Genomic DNA, 24,573 nt, shown 5'->3' with positions numbered 1-24,573 from the left:
AGCAACAATCACGTCCACAGACCATGAACAGCCAATGTTCACTGAATACGACGGGCTGCCATTAGGGTGGAGCATTATAGGACCAACAGACTGAAAACTGCCTTGATGTTTTGAATGTTTTTGTCTTTTAGTGCTCTCATTTATTTTCCTACTGGTTTATTGTGCGTCACATCAGTTGACATGTCTAATTTAATGTACCCATGTGAAATGAAATGTGTGTGCTTAAAACAATAGAGGAACAACACAAAGCCAAATTAGGTTTCATGCGTGTCTCATTCAATGCCAAAAGCTAGTCTGCTAAAGAGCCTCCAGCAGAAGAGTTGGTTCTGAAGCACATTACTCCATTACCACGCTGCATGCTACAGCTGACACCTTGTATTGTACCATCTACTTGTTGCATCGTTGATTAGTAGTTTTTTTTTTATCCTCATGGGTTGTTTCAATGTTTTTATTTGCAACAGTATAGCACTTTGCCCAAGACAAATTTGTCAGTTAGTCTTGTCTGTTTGTCAATTGGTTCAGTTTAGTTAATCTATCTGCCCTACCTTTAGGTAAGGTAGTGTAATTTTATTTATATAGCACATTTTCAACAACAAGGCAGTTCAGTGCTTTACCTTGTTTACCAATTGGAACAATTTCTCAAAAGTCAAAAATTTTTTTTAAACTTAAGCAGGGGAAAATTGTTGGAGGCTTCCTCCAGTTAGTTGACCAGAACAGCGCAGCACCAGGTGGCGTTAACCCACTGTCAGTTCAACAGGAAGAGGAAGAGTCTCTCTGTGTGAGTTGCTTTGTAATACCTTGTGGGGACCATTTTCCTGACACATACTAAGTTGTGGGGACCCACTGCTCCTTGTGGGGACCAAAGCCTGGTCCCCACAAAGGGAAACGTTTTTGGATCAGGGGTCAGATTTAGGACTAAGGTGTGAATTGAGTTTTGGTTAGGGTTAGGGTGAGGGTAAGGGTAAGGTTTAGGTTGTAGAAATGAATGGACGTCAATGGAAAGTCTCCACAAAGATAGCCACTCAAACATGTGTGGGCGTGGGGGTGTGTGTGGGGGTGTTTGTGTGTGTGGGGGGGTGTGGACAGTGGGGAAAAAGTGGGGAGGTATTTGAGTTAGTTCGTCTGAACTGAACTAGGCGGTTCTGGTCCTTAGCAGTACCACAAGTTAATGATCCACTCAGGACATCAGCTGACCATCAGACCAGCTGTGCAGACCCTGTGGTTGGACGGTTCCTTTAGAACAGCTCTGTTTTCAGGAAAACCCACGGAAAGTTTTTTCTGATGGACAAACCCAAAAGAGTTTGTTTCCATGAAAACAAAAAATAATCCACATGTGGCTCCAGGGACGGGCCGTGGTTCAAGCTAAACCCAGTGACACGTTCACACACACCCCCACACACCCACACCCACACACACCCACAAGAGAGGTACAGTAGGCCTGTGCAGAACAGAAATGTTATCATCATGGCTGTTTTTGTTAATAATTACATCTTGTTTGAAACTCAGACAGTTCAGCACAGATTAAACTGGAACTGCCAAGCAGAGATCAAGTTCTTGGATTGGGTTTAACTTTTGTAACATTTCAACGGTCCAGGTAAAGAAAGAGGTAGCCGCTAAAATGTTATTGTTTATTTATAGTTTAAAAACGACTCGCATCATTATAAAGCATTTCACTAACCTAACTAATGTTCTGGCTCAGCAGAATTGCTTTAAGAGTGCCATATAACTACGAGCGCATTATGTTTGTTAATCTTCAGAAAACAGGAAAGCTTTGGAAACCAAGCAACACAGATGTTAGTGCAAAAGTGAGAATGTAATTATGTATTAATGTCATGGTGTAGGTTGTGTGGACCCAAATGCAGCAGGCTGAGGCGTCAAGTAGTTTTTCCATTGATTTAGTAAAAAAAAATTAAGACCAAAAATTACATGGAACCAAGGAAGCCAGAGAAGAACAAAAAAACATAAATCCAAAAGAAAAGGTCGGCAGGGAACAATGGGATACAATGGGAGGAAGCGGTGTGGAGTGAAAAGAAGAAACGTGTACAGCTACTGGGAGAGTGAATGCTGGAACAAAGGACCTGGGCTGATTGGCTAACTGATTTCTAGTGTGAGGGGAGAGAGAGAGAAAGTGGCACAGAGGACTAGGAAATGAACCTAACAGTAAAGCAAAACTAAACATAATGAAACTAGACTAAGAATAACTAAACACAATAAATAAACATAATAAACTAGAATCACTAAGAAAGGACTGAACTAAAGAAAAACAGGAACAAGACGGATCAAATCAAAATGAGAAACTAATACAGAATAATAATGAAGCTAGAACCACATATTTAGTTCTTATTTAAAGCAGAGTTTAAGCTCAGTTGTGTGTGTCTGGACAGATAAAGCAGTCAGTGTGCTTGGTAGATAACAGCTGACAGAGCTTTGCTTTGTTGTGATTGGGCCCACTCAGAGACTGGCCCACTCTAGCACTCCTAAGTGGTCTGCCCTGTCCAATTGCTCGGCTGCGTTTACACGTTACGTAATTGAGGAGCCTGCATGTGAGACTGGAAGGAGGGATTTAAAGCAACTTTTCTCTTCTGCTCACTCCTTTCCAGCAAGAGGAGAACCAAGTCTGCAGCAGGGTAAGGCAGACAGCATGTTAGCTTTTACTTTTGGTGCACTTTCTCTCTGTAGGAGAGAGCACATCTGCAGCCACTCACACACATGCACGCACACACCCACGGAAAGATAATTTGTTCAAGAACAATATTCAGCATATAAAAGTCATACACAGATATATGAAAGGAAAGAAATCACTGTGTGACGTGTTCATGCGTGTGTGTGTGTGTGTGTGTGTGTGTGTGTGTGTGTGTGTGTGTGTGTGGATGTGGGGTACATCGATTTTCATTGAGCGAAGTTTAAAATTGTAATGTTAGAGTTGTGTGTGAACTTTGCTCCTGTGAAGCTTCCATAGCGAATGAGAGCATCTGATTGGCCAGGACCAGAGGGATGAACTGAATAAAGGAACTTGATTGGTTTGAGCAGGCGGGCAGAAGTCCAGGCTCTGCCCTGGTCTCTGTATGCCAGATAAACTGCTAAGTTGGAGTCATGAATGCTGAGCACAAACTGTGTTGAACTGCTGTGTGACAATTTTCTCATTTTTTTCTAATATTGCAGAAACAAATGGAAAAAAACCAACAACTTTAAGCTGCTTATCCAGAAAGGCTGAATCTTAATTATCAGTGTTAGCTCTCTGCTAAGGCATCCACTAATTCATTGTTCAGAACTCAATTAGAGTAGAATAGCAGTGAAAGATGCATCTGGATTTGGATCATTTGGTACATAAGAGTCACACACAAAAACACACACATCAATCAAAGCATATGAGCAGCAACTTTAATCAGTTATGCATCCCAAGCCTGATGAGAGCAGCTGAACGTTTTTAATTAACGATGTTCCTGGTTGTGATTAGACAGCAGGAAGTTCCAATGCCATCTAATTTAGGCAGCAGCCAATGATCTTTTAGCGTATCACCATTGATTCTGTGTTTAGTTTTTTTGTCTGGTTCTGTACGTCATGCAATATTATATAGTCACAGTCATATAGTATCTTAGGGCACTTTCAACACCAGCACATCTCAAAAAATGTGAATATGGCATAAACATGCGATAGTTTTTCTATTTTATCTCAGAAAGTAAAGCTCAGATATTACATAGAATCCTCACACGTTGAGTGATATAATTCAAGTCTTTTTTTCTTGTCAGTTGAATCACTATGGGGGTACAATAAGTAAAGCAGCAGACTCAGCACACAGCCCTGAGGTGCACCTGTGCTCTAATCAAACAAAAATACACAGAAAGACATTAACAATCTAAGTGGTTTTAGCAATAGAAACAAATCCTTAACAGATAAACCCCAAACTATCGGTTGATGGTCCTATAAGTAAAACACTCATGAATAATAATAATAATAAACATGGCTTAATGTTATCATAAAAGGTAGAAGTAATTGTTAATTGCTGAACATTCTAATGGTTAAAAATGCTAGTTTCACCTGATGAAAAATGTTTTCAATGCTTGTTAAGGATAACGCATTCCAAATGTATTACATCGGTATACAAGTCTTTACAGTTGCTTTTGGGCTGATGAAAAAGTTCCATCAAAGAAACTACATACATTTCTAAATGTGTGTGAATGCTGGCTTATATCCCTGTGTTTACAAGTTGGTCCAGAAAAAATTCAATATAATAAAAATAATCACGTTTTTCTTTGCTGAGAAGGAAAACTGAGAAATTTCCTCCTTTCCCCTCCCTTTAGAACAAAGGAACAAGCAACCACAGCATGCCATACCCCTTACCATCAAAACACAAAACTTTGAGGTAGAGCTAAGAATTAATATTTGCTCTGGTTTTGTCCATGTATACATCAAGCAGCCACTTTCTCAAACATTTGACAGATGTAAAGTCAGGTGGATTTGCATCACTGCTAAAAGATTGATGAATTGATGAGCTTGTCATCCGACTTGTCATCATCCTCAACAAACAGTAAGAGTGAATCAATATTCCAAAGATCCATCGGCCTGCTAATCCACTCTCTCTTCCAGGGGTTGCTGAACCAGACCTTCCCCTGATGTACATTTCTCACTTTGTAAATAAACATCATTGCCTTTTCAGCTCTGTGTTCTCTGACTCTGATTCTGCATGTGGGTTAAGAGAATCCCGAAAAACATTACCCCGGACGGCTCACTTTGTCTTTGCGTGGACACACGTTTGTCCTCTCAGAAATAACATCAAGGTCCCGAGAATGAAGATTGCAGTCATCGGTCAGAGCCTGTTCGGCCAGGAGGTTTACAAGGAGCTGAGGAAGGACGGCCACACCGTTGTTGGGGTTTTCACTATTCCAGACAAGGACGGCAAGGCCGACCCGCTGGGTGAGAAAACCTTATTCAACACAGCAGATATTTATGAGAAACCGTGATCTGTCTTTAGACATTGTTTTATATAGACACGTTCTTTCTTTCTGAATCTTTACAGTGCAATTAAAATTATTTATCCTCCTTATGAATTTATTCTAAGTTTGCTTTTTGTGTGAGTTAAATTATTTAGACCATCAAAAGCATGAACAATAAACAAAGATATTAAGGGAACAAAGCTGATTAAAGTCAAAGAATCACACTCACGTCTGATTATTGACAGACCTGTACATCCACGAATTACTGAAATGGAACCAGTCTAACAAAATGAAGTAGGTTTCCAAGAACCGATGAGAAACAAAGTCAGTGACCTCTGTGTCAGTCTGGACAGGGAGATAGACTATAAGTAGACTGAGTGTTGTTATTTTGCAATGCCTTACTCTTCCTTTAAATACTTGCTCTGGCAAAATGTAATTGAATACTTTCCATTTCACTGAGTGCATGATTAAATAAATGGTCATTGAACAGAAAAATTTACTACCAGAAAATAATGGAAACTCCTGAAATGTTCCTCTCTCCATATTACATAATAGTTGAATCAGAAACACAAACAGAAGGACGGACAGTGACACCATGCCGACAGCCTCAGCAGTTCTGCTGAACTGATCAAATTAAATTCGCTGACCAATGTCCAGTAGGTGTCAGTAAATCCCTATTATACGGAATCTGACTCAGTATAAGTAAAACTAAAAAAAACATCATGAAGAAACCAATGTTTTGACAGCCAATGTCCGTTCGTCCATTGGTTTTGTTTGAGTGTGTGACGTTGTTTCATAATTTTCTCGTTGTGTATAAAGAATAACGTTGTTTCCCAGGTGTAGATCACATTTCACATAAAGATTTGATTAGCTGGTCTGTCACTAATGTTAAAAACGTTGTAACGACGGAAAAAGTAAATAATTAGGTTCCTGAAAGAAAAGTAATGCCATTAATAATGCCTTCCATTTCAACTCTAGCTATTCATACTTGAAACTGCTGGTGATGGGGATAATATAGATTTGCCTTTTAATGTTGGTGAAATCTAAACATGGCGGTTTTCTGCCTGTTTTCTCTTCTTCTGCTGCAGCCACGGTGGCAGAGAAGGATGGCGTCCCTGTTTTTAAGTTCCCCCGTTGGCGAGTGAAGGGTCAGGCCATCCCAGAGGTGGTGGACCGGTACAAGGCTACAGGAGCAGAACTCAATGTCCTGCCCTTCTGCTCCCAGTTCATCCCCATGGAGGTCATTGACCACCCCAAACATGGCTCTATTATCTACCACCCCTCGCTGCTGCCTCGCCACAGGGGAGCCTCGGCAATCAACTGGTCAGTGACCCTCATGTTGGAACTGAAAGGGATTTCTGGTAGCGACCCAACGTCTGCTTGACTGTCCCTCACAGGACCCTCATCCACGGAGACAAGAAGGGAGGCTTCACGGTGTTCTGGGCTGATGATGGACTTGATACGGGACCGATTTTGCTGCAGAGAGAGTGTGACGTTGAACCTAATGACACGGTCAACACAATCTACAAGAGATTTCTCTTCCCAGAGGGCATCAAAGGCATGGTGAGTGACGGAGGTCAGCCGCAGAGTACATCCAGTCTTTGGGACTCTAGTGAATGTATGATGTCCATGGGCGGTTCTACACAGGGGTCAAGAGTGTCCAGTACCCATTTAGAACTGTATCTAAAGATAATACTAATTCAGTTTCTTATAATGACAACCATAAATGCAACTTATCTCCTGAAGAGAGACACTATTTGATTGATTTTATTTTTATGTGAAATTAATTACATAATTTTACAGTATTAGGCAGTCTGCTACTGCTGGCTGGATTTGTTTTGCTTTGAGGCATTTTGAGTTACCTTTTGTATAAAGGCTGATCACATGGATCTACTTTGCTCAGTTATTGATTTTGATCCAGAAAAATTATAACAGCCACTCTTCTCAGATGATTCCAAAGACTCAGATTTTTTAAATTGTAGGTGAGTTTTTACCTAATAACATAAAGTTGTTCAGGGACTTTTTGAGCCTCTTATTGAGCATCTTGATTGTTGGGTTGTTCCAAATAAACGCCTCGTTTTATGGGAATCCCAATTATTCTAATATTGGCCCATTACAGAATGTAGTAAAGCAAATGACAGTCCTACATAACTATGTTGTTTTATGGGTTCATCTTCTCTTTATCCTCTCCTTATCTTCTACAAGTCTCCATCATGATCAGACTGGGGCAGAAAAATCTTGAAGGTTATCATCAGTTATTACAACTGAAAACCAGCGATCAGGCCCGAAACCTGGGAGTAGTGATGGACTCTGACCTGAACCTTCAGAGCCACATAAAACAGTTACAAAGTCGGCCTTCTATCACCTGAAGAACATTTCCAGGATTAAAGGACTAATGTCCCAGCCAGATCTAGAGAAGCTCATCCATGCGTTCATCTTCAGTCGTATTGATTATTGCAACAGCGTCTTCACAGGTCTGTCCAACAAATCAATCAAACAGCTGCAGCTGATCCAGAATGCTGCTGCTCGCGTTCTCACTAAAACCAGGAAGATAGAGCACATCACACCAGTTTTAAAGTCCCTCCACTGGCTCCCTGTAGCTCAAAGAATAGACTTTAAAATACTGTTGTTAGTTTATAAATCACTGAACGGCTTAGCACCACAATACATTAAAGATCTGCTTTTATTGTATCAACCTTCCAGACCTCTCAGGTCTTCCGGTTCTGGTCTGCTCTGCATCCCCAGAACCAGAACCAAACGAGGAGAAGCAGCTTTCAGCATCTATGCACCACAAATTTGGAACAAACTTCCAGAAAACTGTAAAACAGCTGAAACACTGAGTTCTTTTAAATCTCAACTAAAAACCCACCTGTTTAGAATTGTATTTGAAATGTAATCAATTACAAATTTATTGATGGAACTTGACTTAATGCTTTGTTTTTGATTCTATGTTGCATTGTGTTTCTGTGTTTGTAATGATGTAAAGCACTTTGAAATGCCTTGCTGCTGAAATGTGCTATACAAATAAAATTTGATTGATTGATTGATTGATATGTTTGCTTCAACAGCTTGAATAACATTTCTGTGATTGCAGGTAGAAGCGGTCCGGCTAATCGCCAAAGGGAAGGCCCCAAGGATCACACAACCTCAAGAGGGAGCCACTTATGAGTGCATTCAGAAGAAAGACAATTCGAAGGTAAGCGAAACAAAAACACTCCTTGTGTTACGACATAAAAATGATGTTGAGGCAAAACACATGGAGTGAGCCTCATTAGCACTTTAAATGCTTATCCGGGTCTGAAGTCTTTGCAAAAGTGTTTATTTCTGACTTCAGAATTCACTTATAATTATGCCGTGAATGAATGAATGAATGAATGAATGAATGAATGAATGAATGAATGAACCTTCTTTATTATAATCATCTCTCATGTAATGAGGAGGAGTGTAATTTATGGATCACCGCTCTGACAAGTGACACATTTTTCTCTGAGTTTATTTCCCAACACCAGTGGTTTACAACCCCATAGCAACCCACTTGCACAGAAGAAGAACGTAGACGTTTCATACTACGTCATGGCAGCAATACTGAATGGAGCAGTCTGTGTATCAATTTTAACCTTTATTCAGTAATGGGAATCAACAGTATCGTCACATGGTCATAACACAAAGGAAACTGATAAGAAGGACTAACAGCAATGGCATTTTGTGGAGCGTTGACTGCAACTTCTGTAGAGAACTGTTTGGACTGACACTTCACTGACAGACTTCTTTCATACGTTCATAATCATTATTTTCAGTAATTGTTTACGTCCAACTTTACCATGTCTGGCTTTTTTTGGTGCAGAATTATGATGCATGTCACACATCAATGAATAATAAATAATGAATAATCGGGCCGTTCAGACGGCGGTGAAAAAGCCGCATTTGCCTGCTGCGTCAACGTAGCCTGTAAGGACAGTCTTTGTTCGTTGGCGAAAACTGTCGTTATAGGAACATTAAAAAATTGTTCAATGATAACAATCCTCCCCTTAGATACAGATGATAGCTGCTCTCTGTGTTGGTAGATTGACTGGAACCAGTCGGCTGAGGCCATTCACAACTGGATCAGAGGAAATGACAAAGTGCCTGGGGCCTGGGCAGAGCTTGATGGACAGGTAACAGAAGAGCCTCACAGGCCCTGGGTTTGTTCTCACCCTGGGCACATCAGGACATACTTTATTCCACACAGACTTTAATTCATTTTCCACATCAGGAAACATCTTGTCAAGTTAATAGCTGATATGTTCATGCATTCAAAATGCAAAGATCTTGAACCAGAGATGTTCATTTCTGGAGCAAGTTTCCACTATTTCACTGCAGTACTTAGCCACCTCTCTCTCTCTACAGAAAGTGACTTTCTTTGGCTCCACTCTGGTGGACAACGGCACTGCGGCCAATGGCCAGCCTCTGGACATTCCTGGAGCCAGCCAGCCCGGCATCGTCACCAAGTCTGGTCTGGTGCTGTTCGGAAATGACGGCAAGACGGTGAGGGGGATAAAGATATATATACAATATGCATACACATGCAGAGTAGCAGGTGGATGTGTGTCCTGTATTATGCCAGAGTCAATTAACTATTGTTTATCAGTCTAATGGCAGAGCGAAAGAAACTTTTCTTGTGGCAGGACGTTCTGGTCCAGATGGACCGTAGTCTCTGAGGGCAGGAGGTCCAACAGGCTGTAATTTGAGCTGGAGTCCTGGAGGAGTACAGGTCCTGTAAAGGTTAGAGGTCGCAACTGATGTATTCTGGTCAAGGTCAACCTGCCTCTGACTCACCAATGGAGGTAGTCAAAGCCCTGCGTCAGCTGACCTGTAGGGGGCGCCAGCTTCACAAGTCAGTGGAGCTTTAGCCAGATTAGCCAGCTGCAGAATTTAAAGTGTAAACAAGACTCAGAACAGGCTTCATACAGAGTTGGCCTGTCATTGTTTTGAACAGCCAGGTAACAGATGTCAAGGTGTTGTTCCTCTGTAAAAGCTCACCACTGTGAGACGTTGCCTCTTCACTTGTCATGTCTGAATGGCCAGAGGGAGGCGCTCTCTGCAGCTTTAAGATGGAAATGTTTGGAGAAAGAGGCAGCAGAAGAGAAAATGCTAAAAGACGATTTAATTTCCCTGAATTCAAACAGAAAAACAGCACTTTGTATCCCACTGACTACACCCGACATTCTGATTCTGCTTGTAGCTTTCCGACTGCAGCATTTTTAAAAGTTTGGCTTTCTGCAGGTAAGCAGCCGGGCAACATGCAGTACAAATAACTGGTAATTACATCAGGGAGTTTATTTACCAACCACTTCTCATCTGGAGAGACCCCAACTCAGAGTTATCACACAGTCTTCAAAATCTAGGAAAGTATAAAATGGGTTTGGATAAAAGAAAATCAAGGTTTGGAAATATTTGTATTTACAGACATTATTCTGTTTCCCACTATCTAAAAGTCACTTCCTGCAGACTGTCCTTCCTTCCTGCTGAGTTCTGGTACCAGATGCACACCTGGCTTACAGAACTTCTCCATGCCTGACCTCAGGCCTCTTTGCCAGCAGTCTGACCTTATTTTACCTCTGTTTTTGCAAGAAATGACTAATGCTGGAATAAAGCTGGACCGCTGGTGGTCTCCTGGTTTACAGACATCGATCAGGTGTGAATGTGTTTCCAGTACAATGACTTACCAGAGTAGAAGGCAATAAAACAGTTTTTTATTCAAACAGGTTTGACAGTGAATAGCAGCTGAGACCAACTTTATTCCTTAACAGATAAAATCTTCGTGTTGTCTCCAGGCCCGGTGTCAACCGTAAAACTCTACGTCCACTAGTTTAATAACATAAGATAGTTTACAAGTCCACATATAAGCTAAGAAAACATTCAACATAAACGTTCAGAGTCAGTGTTAAAGTCATCAAGGTAACATTGTGAAAGATTTCAGGGGGTCTAGCGCCAACATTCCAGAAGCTCCGTTAAGGCTGAGCTAGGCCTGGCTCTGACTGGGAGACTGGGCTTTGACACTATGGACCTTCCTGATGTGTCTCTTCATCAGCAGCTTCTCAGTGAATAACTCATAACAAAAGTCACAGCGGTACGGCCGCTGCTCCTTATGTTTCGCCAACACGTGTTTCCTCAGGGTGGAGCCTCTGTTGAAGGATTTGTCACAGATGTGGCAGCTGAAGGGCTTCTCTCCGGTGTGAGTCCTCAGGTGTTCGGTCATGTGGCCCTTCAGCTTGAAGCCCTTCCCGCAGTAATGGCAGCTGTAGGGCCGCTCCCCGGTGTGGACCCTCATGTGGTTCTGCAGGTTGCTCTGGCAGGGGATGTGCTTGCCACAGATGTGACAGTCGAAGTTGCCCTTGCCGTCTTTGGCTTTGCTCTCGTGCATCTTGAGGTGCCACGTCAGCACGATCTTTTTGGTGAAGATGTAGTTGCAGATGTGGCAGCGGTACAGCGTGGTGGTGGTCTTTTCCTCAGGCAGTTTGGGATCTTCTGGAGAGGTCTGCTGGGAGCCTGTGCTCTCCTCCGCCGCTCTGCAGTCTTCCAACTGCTGAACGGTTTTGATCAGCTCTCTGGTCAAGGCGTCGCCGTCGTCGCTGTCTTCCATGGACGCCTCCTCCTTCATACTGCTGCTCCACAGCTCCTCCCGCTGCTCCTCGTTCTGTTCCTCTTTGACCTCTGAACCCCCCGGCTCCTCCACGCTCAACTCCTGCTGCTTAGGAGCAACTTCTTCTGTGGACGTAGTTACTGGAGGGTTGGCATCTATAATGACAAACACAAATGAGGACCGTCAAAAAGTGGAACTAAATACTTCTCCCCATCAGTAGCTTTAAATTCTGAAAATTCAGATCAGCAGGCCTAGCTCCTCAATCACAAATGATTATGATGGATAAAGCTGGAAGTGTGATATGGATATCATCCAGCTGAATGCCTTCATGCCCCGTTTGAAGCCTCCACATCTTGAGGGAGGACATTTGTTGCCTACAATTCATTCTGCAGTCACAACCTTTGCTTAGCTTTCTTTTCCTCAAGATTCGTTGTACTGCCGTATGAGTCCACAAGGTGTCGCTATTGTTCACATGCTGAGACTAAGTGGTTTTAGAACAACATCACGCTGAAAACCAGCTGAACTTCCTGATCGACCTGGTGGTAAACCAGTCGTTTACATTCCAGATAAGAAGGCACCTTTTTTTCCCCTTACTGTCTGCAGTTAAATCAGACCAAACCTCTGTTGTTTTAGATCAGTTAGGCTTACACAAAGCAATTTTTGCAACTTTCTTTGAATTCATTATCATCTTTTTAACTGCATGACTTGGGTCAAACCTTTCGGGTTTTCCTTCCACAACGTAGAAGTCTCATACAGTTTGGAGTTCTGGCCCATTCCTCACAGAACCGGTGTAACAGAGTCCGTTTTCTGGGCCGCCTCACTCATCATACCTTTTCAGCTCCACCCACAGCCTCTCTATACTTGCGCATAATAAGCATTTATCGTATCGTTGATCATTTATCAGGGTACATTTCTTGTGACAAGAATATTGATTTATCGTCGTCACAAGAAATTCTAGTTAACGATACTTAAAACCCAATAAAACTGTCTGGGTTGTTGAAATTATTTTTTACTGTACTAGACTTACTAGACTCTCAGTGAACTGTCTCTGTTCAAAAATAATTTAAAATATTGATTAAATGCATTTAGTGTCTGCAGTTTAGTGGCATAAAAGACACTAGTTTATGTGACTGGTGTCCTAAAGAAGAGTATTATAAATGGGTATGTGGCCTCAGAGAGATTTGTGTTTGTGGGCCATGATTGTTGTCATGAAGTCACAGCTATACAGTTATGTAAAAAAAAAAGTAACAAATAATTCTTATAACTTTTACTGTTTTCACAATTGTACCATAAAGTATTGTGATAGAACTTTTGAGTCCATATCGCCCACCCCTAGCGTAAAATTGTTTGAAGGGATGAATGAACCTTCAAGTATCTGGGAATTGTTCCCAATGATGAACCAGACTGCAGCAGAGCCATATTTCTCTTCTTGATATCTCGGCTGATTTCTTTGGACTTTCCAATTGGGTCGAACCAGAAAGCAGTGCGTTTTCTGCTGTGGCCTTGAAATACATGCACAGGTTTGTGTCCGTCTATCTCAGATGGCTCAGTTAACCTGTCCAGTACGTCTCTCACTGATGGTACACATGAAAAGCGTTACATGCATTTGACATATTCTGTCATTACTGGGTTTCTTTTTTTATTTGGTGTATGTAAACTTCTGGTTTTGACTGTACTAGTGTCAATCCAAGCTGATAATGATGCATGAGAATCTTATGCCTAAAAATATTTTCTACAAGCCTCGGTGCACAATAGCACCGTAAAGCTGAATGAAAACATTGTTACAAGTCTGACTTTAAAATATTCACCACTAACTGCTGAACACTATACTAATGTGTGAGACCTTCTTGCTGAAATGTAGTTTTTCTTCTACAGTTTTTAATGGAAACTGAAAGAAATGAATGACTAGCATCTGAGCTTTAAAACGCTGCAGCTCTCTGACTTTTGAACCGACATACATGATGTTTTAACATTTGAAATAATGTTCAGATAACTGATACTCTGTCGTGATGAACTCGTGTTTTGACACGACACTGATTTAGAAACAAGCCATTTTCTTAAATGCATTTCTGAGAGTTTTCAGTAACTGAAGGCGTTTATAAATCCTCCACTGCGTATGAAACAAAAACACACTGTAAATAATCCGCTTTAAACTGGACCAGTCAGACAGACTGGGTAAACGGGGCGAAACAGCCCTTTAATCCAGCCAAACCTGCAGGGGGACTTCTCCAGAATGATGCCCGGGACCCGCAGCGGTTAGCCCGGACCGGCTAACAGCAGCAGGAGGCAGGAAGCTGCTGGAACAGGCCCCGAACCACAGGTTGATGTGAGCCGCGAGGGTTCGGCTCAGTGGACCGCTGGGTGGCGGGCAGCAACCTGAGAGCCCTACCTGCCCTGTGGAGCCTTATGTCCGGTTTGTAGACCAGGTCCAGCATCCGCTGCAGCCTCTGGTTCTCCAGCTGGGTTCGGTAGACCTCCTCCTGGTACTCCACCACCGTCTTTTCAACGAACCCATAGATGTCCACGGCAGCAGCGGTCAGCCTCTCCGTGAGGAAGGCGTTGAACGAGTGCAGAGTAGCGGCGGCCATGTTCCTCTTTAAAAACGAGCCGAAGGCTAAAGGCTTCCTGAAGCAGCCGCCGCGGAGGATGCTGCTGCCGCACAGTCACACCATCCAGGCTGCCTGTGTTCTCGCTAGCGCCCCCTGCTGCTCGCAGCTCTGACTTTCACCTTTCAAGCCGTCTCACTACAGCAGGCCTGTGGTTTACGACCTCTCTACTTTTGGAGCAATTATATTTTGCTCTTTTAAAATAACATTTCTACAAGTAAACACAATCATTTATTCCTGTTCAGATTTATTTGGGCAAGTGGCTCGGAGCATAGCACTAGAGTTTGGTAGTAACTAGTTACATTTACCCAATTACTTGAGTGACGTTTTTGAAAAAAATACATTTTATTTTATTTTTTTTATCCAGATGTATTTCAGGAACTATCACAGTATGTGCAGATATAATCACTATGATTATATCGTACTGCGTATGCTCATTTCATTACTTTTCTCTTCAGCTGCTGGTGAAGAATCTGCAGTTTGAGGACGGCAAGATGATTCCAGCAGCCCAGTACTTCTGCTCCGGGGGCAGCACAGCTGTGGAGCTCACCGAAGAAGAGAAAAGCTTCGCTGAGCAGATGAGGGTGGGATGAACTTATGTACTGAACAAGGAATGATAAAGTCTGGTCAAACCAAAGATCTTACTTAGATCTTACTTCTCCTTTGCATTTTTCTGTCAGGCGGTATGGAAGAGTATCCTGACGAATGTCAGCCAGATTGAAGACTCCACAGATTTCTTCAAGTCTGGTGCAGCTTCAATGGATGTGGTGAGGTAAATAAAACTAATCAATCTAAAAACGTTTATCTGCTTGACTGAACATTAACTCTTTCATTGTCATTTGCAAAATTGAACGAATGAAGCTTGAGCGTCACAACAGTATGTTAATTGTAAAATGCAAAAATCTACTAACATCTTTTTCTTTCGTTAAAGAAGCTTTGATATGGATATCCTATTGTTATTGGCCAAATCCTAAAATAATAATAATAAAAAAAACCTTCTAGTTAACATTCTAGAAGTCTTTGTTAACATTAATTCTTTAAATGAAGCTTTATATATATATTTTTATACAAGTCTCTCTCTTAACCTCCAGGCTTGTTGAGGAAGTGAAGCTTCGCGCCAGCACCTGCCAGCTGCAGAACGAGGACGTCTACATGAACACCACCTTCCAGGATTTCATCCAGATGTGTGTCAGGAAACTACGAGGGGAGGACGGGGAGGAAGAGCTCGTGGTTGACTATGTACGCGGTCGGTACCCCACCAGGAAACAATGTCTGACAGCATTAGTCATTAACGGTTTGCCTTCCCAGGTGGAAAAGAACATCAACAACATGACGGTAAAGATCCCCCATCAGCTGTTTATCAACGGAGAGTTTGTGGATGCAGATGGCGGAAAGACCTACAAGACCATCAACCCCACTGATGGCACGGTAAGAGATGAACAGCATGACATCTTCCTCTTTAAAGAGAGATTCTAACCGAGCAGAGCCGGTCTGGCTGATTTCTTTCATTGGTTGTGTTACCTGTACTGGCAATTAAATGTTGCCCTTTGGGAAATTCAACTCATATCATCCAAGTATCTTCAAAGACAAGTAGCAGTCAGCCTTTCAACAAATCTGAAGAGGCTTCTGACTGAAGACTACTGCTGAATGAAAGGCACATGGTAAAATGATAAAGTACTTGTACAGCTCTTAACTTAGACTTAGACTGACTTTATTATCATTTTGCATGCACAGGGTGTATACAGAACGAAATTTCGTTGCATACGGCTCAGAACAATGTTTTGAGGTTCCAATGTTATGAGGTTACTCCGGAGTATAAATATAAATATAAAATTAAGTCAGAGGACCACAAAGCTCTTTACGCTGCACGCAGTCATCCACATGTTCACACACTGATAGCATTCAGCTACACCGTAGCCACAACTGCCCTTCCTGAGCAACCACGACTTTCATGCCATGCTAACAGCTCAATAATGGGCAGCAGAAATGCCCAATATTGGGGTCGTAGTTCAGGTACTAGTTCAGTTTTTGAGACACTAATCAGCTGCTCCCACTTGTAACCAAAAATAACAATACCTTGTTACCATGGCTACACATCGTAGCAACTGTCTGAAAGTAAGAGTAAAAATTCCTCCAACTGCACAGCATCCGGACCTGGAAGAGACAACAGTCCAGTCGTCTCAACAAAAAATATGACCAAAAGTCTAAAAATCAGAACTAACTCAATGGGTCTACTCCCGACGCGCCGCCACCAGGAGAGGAGCAAATCTAGACAAGTGATGTGTCTTACAGGCCATCTGTGAAGTGTCTCTGGCCCAGATCAGTGATGTGGACAAAGCAGTCGCTGCTGCTAAGGAGGCGTTCGAATCGGGGGAGTGGGGCAAGATGAACCCAAGGGACAGAGGAAGACTCATCTACAAGTAAGTAGTGCTGGATGATGCTTGGTATCTAAGGTATGCTACATTTTACATTTAGCTTGTATCTGGCTTGTAGCTTGGTTTCTACTTAATTCTAAACTTTAGTGTAAAGAATAACTCAGAACAATGCCTTATAATGACAAAGTAATATTTATAAGGCATGTTTTTTTTGTGACCGTTGGACGATGTTAGATAAACCAGTTCCGTCCGTCTATCGTGCTAAGCCTGTCTGTAGAAGGAGTGCATAGGTCCAAGATGAAAACACAGATATCCTTCACTCAAAAATCAGAATCAATTCAAAGACCTCAATAAATAACAATACATAGATTTTTTTTGCCAATAGTGGCCTTTATTGAACACTAAATGGGCAGGAAACAGGATGGAGACAGGTGGAAGACATGCGGTAAAACCCAGAACAGCCACGTTGAGGCTGAAAGTGTCCAAAGTTTGTCCAAAAACACGATGCAAACGTTGAGCTCACTCCCAAACTGAGCGCCGTTAAATAAGGATCTGCGTTACCTTCCCAGTCTCCACCATCATTCAGCATCATTCATTTCAAAGTTGTCAAATATGCGACTTTTAGTCATCAACATATGTATTTGAACTCGTTCATCCATAACACTGGTGACATATTGTATGCAGGTGAAGCTGACAGACTTTAGACATTGTCAGACTGCTCTGCTTGCTGACTGATTTACAGTATCAAACATAATTCCTGGCATTCTAGACTCTGCTTTTTCCTCCAACTCCTCCCACAGACTGGCGGACCTGATGGAGGAACACCAGGATGAGTTAGCTACTATTGAAGCTATGGACTCTGGAGCCGTTTACACTTTGGCCCTCAAGACTCATGTGGGCATGTCCATCCAGACGTTCCGTTATTTTGCTGGCTGGTGTGACAAGATCCAGGTAAGACAGCTGACTTTATAAGAATCAGCCAAATCCCATCTTCAGATACAAAAATCTTTGCACATCTGTAACTAAAACTTCTAATTTCCCCTTTTTAAAAATAATGTAACTTTCTTCCAGGGCAGCACCATTCCCATCAACCAGGCCAGACCCAATCGTAATCTGACTTTCACCAAGAAGGAACCAATTGGGTGAGGATTTTTTTTCAAATATTTTTTCATTTCTTAACACAATGCCTTATTTACCACTTACTTTTACGATCATATAAACACTAAGAATAACTTCAAGATGCTGAACTTATTCAAGTTGCATGAAAGATGTTCAGAGGTTCAAAACCCCCCAGAACTGTTTCTGGCTTGCTGTGGTACCTGGATGTTCACAGCTGTGACGATTATACACTTTATACCATCAACATTTTTAAAAAGATAAGACCTGCTTACATGGAGTCAGCCATCAGTGAAACCGTAACATATCAATTCCTGTCCAGCCATTTGTTTACATCCCTTCAGGTGACCAGAATCTCTGACACCAGCACTTTTTGAAACCAGGTCTCAGAGTGGAACTTCTTGTAGAACTGCTGAGCTCAAATTGTGGCAGTGGCAGCTAATTATGGCTCGTCCAGTGGCACCGGAAGCTGCCACAGCTTAGTACTGTCAGCTTCTGGCAGCTGCCTCTGCTGCTGTTTTGGGAAAGCCAATGCCTGTGTTCTGGGCAATGTGTTTGTTATATTACCTGTTTGTAGATAACTATTTTCAAAATGATTATGTTTTTGGTTATTAAACTGTGTAAGACCCGGAATATAGCCACCACCGAAGCAGTGTCACCTATGCCACTTTCTATCAAGTAAATTCAGTCAAAATATTGCAGAAATAAACTAGTCTGAGAGACACACAGCAAACCTCGCCTTCAATGAGACATCAGTACATCTGGAGATCTCCAGTCTGTGTGCTGTGTGATGGTTACAGTCAGTCAGCCCAGATAAGCTCCCCTTGCTCTCGTCAGAGTGTGTGCCATTGTGATTCCGTGGAACTATCCGCTGATGATGCTGGCGTGGAAGACCGCAGCCTGCCTGGCAGCAGGAAACACCGTCGTCCTCAAACCAGCTCAGGTAGGATCCACGTTTTACACTCCGGACCAAGAGAGAGGGAAACCCTGAAGGTGTTTCAGACTTTCGCATCCTCTTGATTCCAGGTCACTCCGCTTACAGCGCTCAAGTTTGCTGAACTGGCAGCAAGAGCGGGACTGCCCAAAGGGGTGGTTAACATTCTGCCTGGTTCAGGTACACTCACGTATCTCAGACTTGTTCCATTCCCGAAGGAAAGACGGAGACGCTTTCTGAAACTTCCGTCTTCCTTTTAGGCGCTCTGGTGGGCCAGCGTTTGTCTGACCATCCTGACGTGCGAAAGCTGGGCTTCACGGGTTCTACAGAAATCGGCAAGCACATCATGAAGAGGTGAGAAGCCGCCCTCACACAACACTCTGAAATTTAAAACCCAGAAATAAACATAACTGCTCTCATCGTGTGTGTGCGCTTTGCTTCACCCCAAGCTGTGCAGTCAGTAATGTCAAGAAGGTTTCCTTGGAGCTCGGAGGAAAATCCCCTCTCATCATCTTCGGTGACTGTGACATGGACAAGGCTGTGCGCCTGGTCGGTCCCTTCGGAGGACTGTTCATCAGTCGGTGCTTGTGTTTACGTTTGGCAGCACTAACACCCGGCTGTTGTTTGCGTTACAGGGCATGAGCTCCGTGTTCTTCAACAAAGGAGAGAACTGCATCGCAGCTGGCCGGCTGTTTGTGGAGGAGACCATCCATGACCAGTTTTTGACAAAAGTGGTACGTTTCACCCCGGACTGGTTACTATCTATCACTGGCCAGCATGGAGACACACAGCAGACATCCACAGAGACCAGAGTAATAATACTGATTACTCTGGTTGTGCCTCAACAAGCTAACCAATCACAGTCATGTAAACTTGTTTACTAATCATTCACTCCTTTGCTACTGAGCCTTTGCTACATTTGAACAGTCCTGATTTGAGCTTTGAAAGACGATCCTGTTTATCTTTTTTTCCAGGTAGAGGAGGTTAAGAAGATGAAGATTGGCGATCCGTTGGACCGCTCCACAGACCACGGCCCTCAGAATCACAAAGCCCACCTGGACAAACTCTTGGAGTTCTGTCAGATGGGAATAAAGGAGGGAGCCACCCTCGTCTACGGAGGAAAGCAGGTCCAGAGACCCGGTGAGGCAGCAGGAGGAGCGGGAATGGCGACTGAGTCCTGTTTGCTCTTCATCCAGCTCTTAAATTTGCGCTTTTGTTTTCCTGCGGTTCCAGGTTTTTTCTTTGAGCCCACGGTGTTTACTGATGTGCAGGACCACATGTACATCGCTAAGGAAGAGTCATTCGGTCCCATCATGATCGTTTCCAAGTTCAAGACCGGGTAAGCTGAAATCCAAAGCTGCGTTGTGCATGTGAATGGTTTGGTTTGATGCGCTTCCTCCCAACGTCCTCCAGAGAGGTGGACGACGTCCTGAGGAGAGCCAATGCTACGGAGTACGGACTGGCTTCAGGAGTTTTCACCCGGGACATCAGCAAAGCTCTGTATGTGAGCGAGAGGCTCAACGCCGGCACTGTCTTCATCAACACCTACAACAAAACAGATGTGGCCGCGCCCTTTGGAGGCTTTAAGCAGTCCGGATTTGGCAAAGACCTGGGTGAGGGATTACGGCGTCACTCAGAACTCAAACTGGGTTCGGATGTAATAAAACTTGAGCCGACACGAACTGATATGCAGTGAAAGAGTAGGAATGGTTAAGTGGGTGTGAAAGGGAAGTAGTCAAAATAATGACTGAAGAGTGTGTTTGCTGTCTGCGTCTCTGTCAACAGGTCAAGAGGCCCTGAATGAATACCTGAAGACAAAAGCAGTGACCATCGAGTATTAAGCTCCCTTCCAGCAGAGGGCAGCATCTCCGGAAGACTTCTCAGTGGCTGGATGCAGACGTAATGATACTGACTACTCTGGTTGTGCCTCAACAAGCTAACCAAATCATGTAAATGTATCTAATCATTCACTCCTTTGCAACTGAGCCTTTGCGTAAACTACAAGAACTTTGATCCTGATCTGTCTGGAGAAACTCTGCAATCACTGTGAATTCACTCTGGAGATGGAAGAATAAGGATCTTCCAAAAAAAAATATCTTCTTTTATTATGTTGTTGTTAAAATGAGACCAGAACCATTATGAATGTAACATTCCCAACAAACCTTGAACACAAATAAAAGCTGTTAAACAGCCCTCTGTCGAGGCTTTCTTTTTTTCTGGATTACAGTCACTTTCTCACTGTAGTCCACAGTTTATGTACTGGATCTAAATATTTGCCTCCAGAACCAAATACTTCCAATTCCACCGAATGTTAAATACTAAATACCAAATGTGGCATTTGGTGAAGTTTAATCAAATTTAACTCATTACGCTTATAAATGTGGTGCCAGTTCACAAGAAAGGTTGTTTCAAATGCCCAGTTTAATATAGAAATACAGTCAGTTAGACCCAGTTGCACATAGCAACCTCCAGCAGAACCAGAACCCGGTCCAGTGTCAGCCTTCCTGCTCCCAGTGAAGATGGCCACATTCCTCTCTGCTGCTTGGTGAATGCACTTGGCTGGTGAGGCAAGTTTCATCTAAAAAAGAAGACAAATAAAATTAAAGGCAAATAAATTTGTCAAAACTAAAGACTGTTTACAGTAAAAAGAGAATAAAACTGGAAGAGTAATAGTTAACCAGTAAAAAACTCCTCCCAATCCCTTATCTGAGCATTGTGACATGGAGGCCTGAAACCAGAGCCTTCATGAGGAAACATGATCATGAGAAAAGATAAATTAAAGCAATAATTATGTTGTAAATGTAAACGGTTTCGAAACAGTGGAACACTTTGATTTTGTGTAATCTTGCTGTCTCTTTGTATTAGTGATATATTAGGATAATAATTGATGATGGATGATATAATAATAATAGAATAATAATAATATTTCAGGACTTGCCTTTAGATCAAATCATGATGAATTACTATGTTTTTTTTATTATTATTTTTCTTGTATTAGTCAGACTTGCTCCAAGTCCCCACAGGGCTTTTGGGAAGAGTAAGTAAGACAAACCAGAACTAACAGATGTAGGTCTCTGTTGTGCTGCGGTTGCACCTCAGCAGAACCACAGGCTGACTGCCTCCACACCACGGCGCATTGATGCAGTGTTTCATCCAAAAGGAGCCCTGACCAAGTACTGAGTGCTGCACAGAACGTTTCTGTAAGAAAATCTGGTTTTATTAGCCTGATGCAACATTTCAATGTTTTGAAAAACTCCCATTTGGGGATTTCGTCAACTTGACACCAGAAATTAAATTAAGAAAAGTAAACACTTGAGATGCATTTCTCTGTGTGGAACGAGTTTACAGGAGTTTTACTTTCCGAACAGAATTCCAGAAACTGCACCTGTTGATGGTGAAAAGAAAATGTAGACACTTTTTCTATTCTGTGACGTTTTTCTCTGTCTCCGAAGCGTGTTGATGTCCGACTGCTGTAGAGGTATGACTGTCCCATGTAAACCATTGGTTTGTGTTAATGATTGGTCAAATACAAGCACAGCAAAAACATTCCAAACAGTTTAAATTAAACACACGCACTCTCATGAGTCCCGGTTTGATATTTTCCAGAAAATGAAAAACACACATTCTTTGAAAATGCATTTATGGCAGCCTAAGACAAAACGGTGGTTCTCCCTGCGTGGGACATGTATCTGTATGTACCGATCATATTTTTGGTCCAGTTTAAACGGGACTTTATTCATCTAGACCTCTGAAGTTGGGTCCCGTGTATGGAGGTAGGGCTGTCTGGTGGCTGAGCAGTTTGCCCATGACGGCGAGCTCTGCGTCCCTCTTCTCCACCTCATCCACAGGAGTCCAGGACATGTCAGGCTGAAGCTTGAATGCGCCAAGAAACGGATGAGGGCAGCTTGGTCCCCACTCCTTCAAAGGAAATTGGAAAACAGGTAAGCCAGATAGAGATAAAACAAGATGACTCTGTATAAAAAAAAAACAGTCTCATGCTAACCTAATAAAAATTCGGCTGCCAACTGGACGTGAGATTTTTGTCCACTGGACAAATTTTACTCCAGGGTTGTCGCTCTGAGTGATGTATTTTATCCCACTTATTCCTGCACAATGTCTCTTATGCATTTACTAATTCGCGTCTGTAACTTAGCAACAACTGAACCGATGACTTCACATCCTTTGTCGGCAACAGCTGGGGGTGAAATGTAAGCGGCTGCTAAAACACTGAACTCTCCTGGTAAATAACGAGGACAAAAACTCTCTGCCAAGAGTTTAAATTTTGAACTGCAACTGTTGCGACATCACACACACACACACACACACACACACACACACACACACACACACACACACACACACACACACACACACACACACACACACACACACACACACACACACACACACACACACGCACACACACACACACACACACACACACACACAGAACTGCTGAGTCATGTTAGGTATTCATATGAGCTCCCTACAGAGACTCCCCCTCCGGGTGTGTTAGATAATGCATAAAATGAATGAAGGTGACAGAACTCGAAGTTCACGTTTCATGGAACCAACCTTAGGGGAGATGATGGAGAAGTATTTCTGTCCAGACGGCCGCTGGTACAAGTAGTACATGTTGCCTGGCTTTTTCACAATATTACAGGCAGCATGGTGGAGGTCAGCGTCTCTCTTTGCTTCTTCTAAAACCTGCGGTCGTCAAACGGCGATCAATGCCACGCGCCATCCGACGGGTGAACGTGACCCGTCTGAACCTAAACACAACCGTTTTGTGAATCGACGGTCATACCTTTTTGGCCTGCTCCTGCAGGTACCTGATCTGGTCAGCGATTACTGTCAGTTTGTTGCAAGCGTTGGCTTTGACAAAGTCGTCCCCCTGAGAAACATCCACGTCACTTCAGGAGGGAAAACGCTCTTGTGAGCTAGACAACTTGACAAAACATGCCTCACCTTCTGCACTTGCTCGGCAAGAGCGACCAGGTCCATGGGGTCCCCAACAGAGTGGGCAAGTGCATTGTGACATGCACTTGCCCACTCTGTTGGGGACCCCATGGACCCCCAACAGAGTGGGGGTCCATGGGGTCCCCCACTCTGTTGGTCTGATAGGAGCTGACCAGTTCCATCCCACTGGGGGCCGTGCTGGTCTCAACCAGGTTCACCACAACACTGTCTCATTATAATGAGATAGTAACTCATTATTTTGAGATACTATATCATAATGAGATCATTTATTTTTAACAGAGTGACGGAAACGGGCTTCCATAGAAATTAAGAAAATTTCAATACAAAATTTTCAATCATAAAATTTTTATTTTCTTACAATAAAGCTCCAGGAAGCAGCTGGATTTGGTCAGCTGGTGTTTAGCTGCGTCGAACAGGACCCGACGCAAAGGGGGCGATACTGACGTAAAGCTTTCAGGGTTAGAGGCACATCTACGTCTTCATTTCTATGTCCACAGTGTCGTCACTGCACGATCCGTGCTGGTCAGATCTGAAAATGATCTGAAAATGATCTGAAAATGATCTGACCATCATTTTCAGATCATTTGAGTAAAACGTTACTCAAGGCTGAGAGTCAGATGGCTGATTTTACACACTATTAAAACTATGTCACATAAATGTTTACACTACAGGGCAGTTTCTCCTGTCTGAGTCTGTAAGGACAGGATGAGATGTGGGTTAAAGAAAGAAGAAAAACCAAACATTGCTTCTTTTTCTCCATCTAATAGCTTGAGAATGTTTTCTCTCTCCTTCAGAGCTTTCCAGGCCTGATCCTTCTCCTTCTCGGGCCGAGAAATGGAAGACAACTCATATAACTCATACACAACTAAAACAACTCATATAATCATGTCAAGGTTGTAACATTCAGTTTAATCGGCAGCTGTTGTTTTAAAAAGAAGCTATAACAAAATTGTAAAATAAATAAATAAACGAGGTCTTCTTACGCTGTTTTGTGTTGTTATTTTAA

General features: G+C 42.7%; 3 protein-coding genes across 3 annotated transcripts; 1 reads left to right on the top strand and 2 right to left on the bottom strand.

Moving 5' to 3' along the window:
* Positions 1–2,522: 2,522 nt before the first annotated feature.
* LOC102235454 (cytosolic 10-formyltetrahydrofolate dehydrogenase) lies at positions 2,523–20,780 on the top strand. The gene is made up of 23 exons (XM_023324826.1): positions 2,523–2,627; positions 4,766–4,914; positions 6,023–6,257; positions 6,332–6,497; positions 8,029–8,130; positions 8,999–9,088; positions 9,321–9,458; positions 14,621–14,746; positions 14,843–14,934; positions 15,254–15,401; positions 15,471–15,590; positions 16,455–16,582; positions 17,338–17,488; positions 17,609–17,679; positions 18,491–18,596; positions 18,680–18,767; positions 18,848–18,941; positions 19,037–19,136; positions 19,223–19,321; positions 19,562–19,727; positions 19,821–19,926; positions 20,001–20,200; positions 20,373–20,780. The coding sequence occupies exons 2-23, from the start codon at positions 4,788–4,790 to the stop codon at positions 20,426–20,428; spliced, it is 2,709 nt and encodes a 902-aa protein (XP_023180594.1). The 5' UTR covers positions 2,523–2,627; positions 4,766–4,787; the 3' UTR covers positions 20,429–20,780.
* On the bottom strand, positions 10,647–14,614 carry LOC111605842 (zinc finger protein 26-like). Its single transcript, XM_023324827.1, has 2 exons — positions 13,946–14,614; positions 10,647–11,711 (listed from the first exon to the last, which is right to left on the bottom strand). The coding sequence occupies exons 1-2, from the start codon at positions 14,142–14,144 to the stop codon at positions 10,936–10,938; spliced, it is 975 nt and encodes a 324-aa protein (XP_023180595.1). The 5' UTR covers positions 14,145–14,614; the 3' UTR covers positions 10,647–10,935.
* Positions 20,781–21,782: 1,002 nt separating the features above from the next.
* LOC111605815 (uncharacterized protein C1orf50 homolog) lies at positions 21,783–23,779 on the bottom strand. The gene is made up of 5 exons (XM_023324637.1): positions 23,678–23,779; positions 23,556–23,585; positions 23,395–23,481; positions 23,163–23,294; positions 21,783–22,505 (listed from the first exon to the last, which is right to left on the bottom strand). The coding sequence occupies exons 1-5, from the start codon at positions 23,726–23,728 to the stop codon at positions 22,320–22,322; spliced, it is 486 nt and encodes a 161-aa protein (XP_023180405.1). The 5' UTR covers positions 23,729–23,779; the 3' UTR covers positions 21,783–22,319.
* Between the last annotated feature and the right edge of the window lie 794 nt (positions 23,780–24,573).

The sequence above is a fragment of the Xiphophorus maculatus genome, chromosome 20, assembly GCF_002775205.1.
Source record: "Xiphophorus maculatus strain JP 163 A chromosome 20, X_maculatus-5.0-male, whole genome shotgun sequence".
Taxonomy (NCBI): Eukaryota; Metazoa; Chordata; class Actinopteri; order Cyprinodontiformes; family Poeciliidae; genus Xiphophorus; species Xiphophorus maculatus.
The sequence above is the reverse complement of the archived record's forward strand: the minus strand, read 5'-3'. Positions and strand labels throughout refer to the sequence as shown.